This window comes from Trematomus bernacchii, unplaced genomic scaffold (genome assembly GCF_902827165.1).
Source record: "Trematomus bernacchii unplaced genomic scaffold, fTreBer1.1, whole genome shotgun sequence".
NCBI classification, from domain to species: Eukaryota; Metazoa; Chordata; class Actinopteri; order Perciformes; family Nototheniidae; genus Trematomus; species Trematomus bernacchii.
Genome location: NW_022987833.1, coordinates 83,714 through 88,829, shown reverse-complemented (window position 1 = coordinate 88,829; position 5,116 = coordinate 83,714). Strand labels below are relative to the sequence as shown.

Sequence of the window (5,116 nt, the reverse complement as noted above, 5' to 3'; positions counted from 1 at the left end):
CATAAGGGAACAGCAACATCTAAGAGCCGTTAATCCACTAAAGTCCGTCACACACACCACCCCCCCCCCCCATGTTTGAAGAGTTGTTGCCTCGCTGTTCTCCGGTGGGCGGGAGAAGCCGCTTGACTCGACCAGATGAACATCAATCAATCAAATCGTGACACTTACGTCAACCTATTCGATATATGTACTGCGTGATTCGGTGGGAAAAGTGAGAAATGCGTCGGCTGTCCTGTGTGTGTGTGGGGGGGGGGGGACAGCTGTATGATTTAGTCCGTTATTGTCCCGTTTAATCGGTGTGGGTTATTGTTTTTTAGTGGAGAAAGGGACGGTTGCAGCGACGGACAGGAGGGGGGCGTGGCCTCCGGGTTTAGAAATTCGACCCATTGTTCCACTCCAACGCGCGAAGAGAACACCTCTGTGAAGCTCTCAGCCAATCAGCGAGCACCTGCCTCCTCTGGACCCCGCCCACCAGCCTATATTAAAGGCTCGGCCGTCAGCAGCGTTGGCCACTGGCACAATATAAACCTGATTGATCCACTCACCGAGGAGAGGGATTTACTTTATTCAACCTTTCATTTGTAGCCGTCATTTATTTTATTCTACTAAAACAATGGCAGACACAAAAGTGGACTCCGGGTCGGATATCTCTGCCAAGGTAAGCCTCCTCACCCCCCTCTGGGTCTCCATCACACAGGATGAAGCTTCTCCAGGCTGTAACCTAGATAATTTAATTTTAATGTTTCGTCGTCGCTTCGCGCTCATTCGGACTCACAAGTCTGCGGGACACCGGGGGGGCAGAGAGACCGGGGAACAGCCGGTGTTCACGTCTTTTTCTCCAAACACTTGATGGAAAATAGTCCAGATTGAAAGCGGGGGTCTCGGCACCTCATCATGGAAACGCGTCTCATTGTCCGGAGAGGAACAGCTCGCGCGGGTTCTTTGTTTATCCCGAGGCTCGGTTCCCCTCCTCCGGACCGGGCTGGATGTGTCTGTGTCAAACAGTCCACATGCAAATCATCTCATTTTTTTTTAACGCCATCCGTCCCAAACAGCCGCCTCTCCGCCGCGCTCTCCCCGCTTTATGGCTCTTTATCCCCGGCTCTAAATGCCCAAATGACGCGCCTATTCACTCCAGGTTCCCGGCTGGCTAATGCCAATTAATTCCTTCCAAAGCAAATCCCGCGTCCAGTTTTAAGAGACACGCTTTTACCCCGGGGTTAGTTTGATCAGGAGAGTGACCCGGAGCTGAGCCGCGGAGGAACGGAGGTGCTCCGGGGCTCCGGGGCTGTTGAAAGTCGGTTTGAATGGAGGTCTGGCTGTGCGTAATGTCCACTCTGCGGTGCCAGCCGTCTTTAGGTCGCTTCACGTTTGTTTTTAAAAGGCACCGACGGGCCTGCCTGCTCCGTCAGACCCGGTTTGTTTACCGACACAGGAAGGTCGTCCAGCCTCCGGTTACCGGAGAGGACGCGCAGCTCCACGGCTTCCGCTTCTTCTACTGCGTTTTCAAGCATGTTTGCAGAGCGCGTTTCTGTCTCAGGGGGAAAGTTTTTCTGTATTGCAGCCCACTTCTCTCCTGTGTGTGTTTGTGTGTGTGTGTGCGCGCGCGCGTCCGGGCTGTGGAGGTGTGATGTGACGGTGCTGGTTTCCCCCCTCTTTGTGCTCCGTTTCCTCCTTCCATCCACCTATCTCTGTCCCAAATGTTAATGTTCGTGCAGTTGGACTTTGGATCACTCCGGGTAAAACTTTCATATAATGGAGTCCGGTCCCCGGGCTAAGAGCAGCAGCGAGCCCCGGAGCTGAATAATTATGAGTGATTATGACGAGGGAGCATATGGAGAAGGTGGAGAGGGAAAAGTTGGGGCCCGGTATTAGAGCTGATAATCCGGGGTGCCTGCTAACACTCTATTTATAGTTTGGAGCGTTTTTACGCACAAGCGCCTTTTTACGCACAGTCTGTGAGAGAGAGGGAGAGATAGAGCTCCACTCAGCCTCATTTGTCTCCCGCCGAGGAGCAGCTGATGCTCCTAAACAGCTTAATGGATTTTAAGCAATAAGATTATGTAAAGTAATTAATCAACAGGGCATGTGTGCCGCGGGGATAAAAGGCTGCGAACGGACCGCGGCGACACAACGAGGAAACGGCGCGCTATTACGCGGTTCTCCCTGTATGTAGGGCGCAAAGCAGCCGTGTGTGTGTTTGAGACGGTGGGTGTGTGTTTGAGACGGTGGGTGTGTGTGTGTGTATCGGTGCCTGTGTTACTCTCTCTTCTCTCGCCTGCCATGTGTCGTCTCTATTGTCTCTCCGTTACAACCAGCAGCGCCCCCCCCCCCTCCTCCTCCTCCATCACACACCCCCTCCCTGTTGCCCTCCTGTGTTATTTTAAATGGAGCAGTGCATCCTGGGATATGCAGTGCCTCTGCCGGGCGTGTCTCGTGACATATGGTGGCGACGGCAGCCCGCTGAAGACTACAATACCCATAGTGCCCCGGGGCCACATCAAAGTATCAGATTACAACACATTGGAGGGGGAAGAGGATGGGGGAGGTTCTCAGAGAGCAATATGGAGTTTAAACAGGAAGGCTTCACTCTGACGGGGCTGAACAGATCTCCCAGCATGCACCAGGGCTCCTAACTAGGCCATTAGGTAGAAGGGCATCCTGGAAGAGTTTGAGAAGCACACTCTCTTATTGGATTTATTGAGTTGTCCCTCTGGTTTCCTGCAGGACCTGAAGGAGAAGAAGCTCCTGGAGGACAAGGAGAACGGGAAGGAGACCGCCACCAACGGAAAGGTACCCGACATTCCTCTGCTCTCACGTTCACTTCAGAGCAGAGACTCAGGGAGTTAACTTTATTTATGTTTTCCAGGAGAATGAGGAGAACGGCGAGCCCGAGGTAGATGATGAAGATGATGATGAAGTGGATGAGGAGGAGGAGGAAGATGACGTAGAAGGTAAACCAAAAGATTCTGTGATTTTTCAGGATTAAATGTTTTCTGAAAGTTGTTCAAAAAGCTAATTGGTCTCTTCCAGCCGGCGATGAGGAAGACGAGGAGGACGATGACGATGAACTCGAGGGCGGCACAAAACGGCCAGCTGACGACGACGATGACGACGATGAGGTGCGCCCCCCCCCGACCTTCATCAATGATAATCCGACCAATCAGGAGCCTTTAACTGAACCCTTCTTCTTCTTCTCTTCTCGCAGGATGACGTTGAAACCAAGAAGCAGAAAACCGACGACGACGATTGATGCGTTTCCCTCGCTCGCGACTTCCCGCTAAATCACTTCCTGCTTCTCCGCCTGCGACCGTTTTCATTGGTCGCAGCTGGAGGGGCGGGAGGACTGATTCAAAAGGAAAGAAAATTATAATAAAGTCAAAAAAAAAAAAATCCAACATGGTCATTAGCAAGTAGAGTTCAACAAACATCTACACACACACACACACACACACACACACACACACTCACACTCGTATCCCCGCAAAACTAATTTTCTAGAGCCACCACATGGCCCCAGAAATCCGGCTTCTCTTCAACAACAACCACAACAAAGGAGAATTTGTTTGTATTTTTATTTACATTTTATATTTTTGTACATATTGTTCGGAGGGGGGGGGGGGGGGGTCAGTTTCTCTCTCGGCAGCGATCTCGTCCGACCACACCGGTGCTTCTTTGACTTGGTTGACCGTGTTAGGATATCTCAACAGAAAACAAACCCAGAAGACGAACCTCTCGAAGCCGTTGAACTCAGAGCATTCCAGTAAATGTCATGTATGTACTTTAGCTGTACCATAACTAGTCTGTTTGTATCGGGGGGGGAGGGGGGCAGAGGGAAGAGCCGCTTTGCTTTTCCTGTTGATTTCTGTTTTTGTTCTGACGGCCTGTTTTGATGTACGTGCGAAGTTTGTTGTTTGACAATAAACCGGACTTTTATTTTGTGAGTTGTACTTTGTGTCTCTGCTTGTTTCTTCCTCACAGAGACGTCCAGGACCACGGGGCGAGGGTCAGTGCTGCACCTGGAGTACACGTGTGAAGTACTGTAGTATTACCATTTCAGTGCATCAGTATAAGTAACCCTTACATGCAAAGTGTGTACATTATAGAGTACTTCTCCTACATTAAGTACATTAATCCAGTTATTTTACTTTACTTAAGGAAACTAATATGATTAAAATTATCAAATATATCGTGCATGCATCAGTAGAAAATATATTATTGATGCACATCCTGAATTACAGCATTTTGCACAGAGTACTTTTGATATTTAAGTACATTTTTTCTTACACTGCTTTTATTTTGAAAGCAGGACTCGAACCGGCAGTGGGGTAAATGCCACATGTTTGTCTTCAGTTTGACAATATCATAATGTGCATAAAGACATTACTCCATTTTGATGAATATATTTTAAATGGCACTTTCAGAATGACAACATTTTACATTTACAGTACTTTTACTTTTCTTACTTTAAGTACATTTTTACTTTGTGGACTTTTATTTTTGAATACAATACTTGAACTGGCAGTGAAGTATTTTTAACTTACTGTATTCTACTTTTTTATTAAAGTACAACCGAGTACTTCTTCAACCACTGGTAGTTTTATCTACTAGTACTGAAGTATTTCTTTATTACACTACATTTCTCTATTTAACAATACGATGTTATATTAGAAACATGAGCTTATAAAATACAAATACAACTCTGAGGGAATATTACTCATACTTTACAGAGGTGGGAGAGTACTCAGATCTTGTACTTGAGTAAAAGTAGAAGTACTCAGATCTTGTACTTGAGTAAAAGTAGACGTACTCAGATCTTGTACTTGAGTAAAAGTAAAAGTACTCAGATCTTGTACTTGAGTAAAAGTAAAAGTACTCAGATATTGTACTTGAGTAAAAGTAGAAGTACTCAGATCTTGTACTTGAGTAAAAGTACTCAGATCTTGTACTTGAGTAAAAGTAGAAGTACTCAGATATTGTACTTGAGTAAAAGTAGAAGTACTCAGATCTTGTACTTGAGTAAAAGTAGAAGTACCAGAGTGTAGGAATACTCTGTTACAGTAAAAGTCCTGCATTCAAAATGTTCCTCAAGTGAAAGTAGAAAAGTATTATCATC

The 5,116-nt window shown here is 47.0% G+C and overlaps 1 protein-coding gene across 1 annotated transcript; it reads left to right on the top strand.

Annotated features, from left to right (window-relative positions):
• Positions 1 to 354: 354 nt before the first annotated feature.
• ptmab (prothymosin alpha b) lies at positions 355 to 3,950 on the top strand. Its single transcript, XM_034152745.1, has 5 exons — positions 355 to 658; positions 2,728 to 2,793; positions 2,870 to 2,954; positions 3,034 to 3,122; positions 3,209 to 3,950. Exons 1-5 carry the CDS (start codon positions 614 to 616, stop codon positions 3,251 to 3,253), a joined length of 330 nt encoding a protein of 109 aa, XP_034008636.1. The 5' UTR covers positions 355 to 613; the 3' UTR covers positions 3,254 to 3,950.
• Positions 3,951 to 5,116: the final 1,166 nt, after the last annotated feature.

Bases quoted from the DNA above. Each gene is read 5' to 3' on its own strand.
- ptmab (XM_034152745.1), top strand. From the start codon at position 614: ATGGCAGACACAAAAGTGGACTCCGGGTCGGATATCTCTGCCAAG. The intron at 659-2,727 runs GTAAGCCTCCTC...GGTTTCCTGCAG, and splicing joins GGTCGGATATCTCTGCCAAG to GACCTGAAGGAGAAGAAGCT. The intron at 3,123-3,208 runs GTGCGCCCCCCC...CTCTTCTCGCAG, and splicing joins ACGACGATGACGACGATGAG to GATGACGTTGAAACCAAGAA.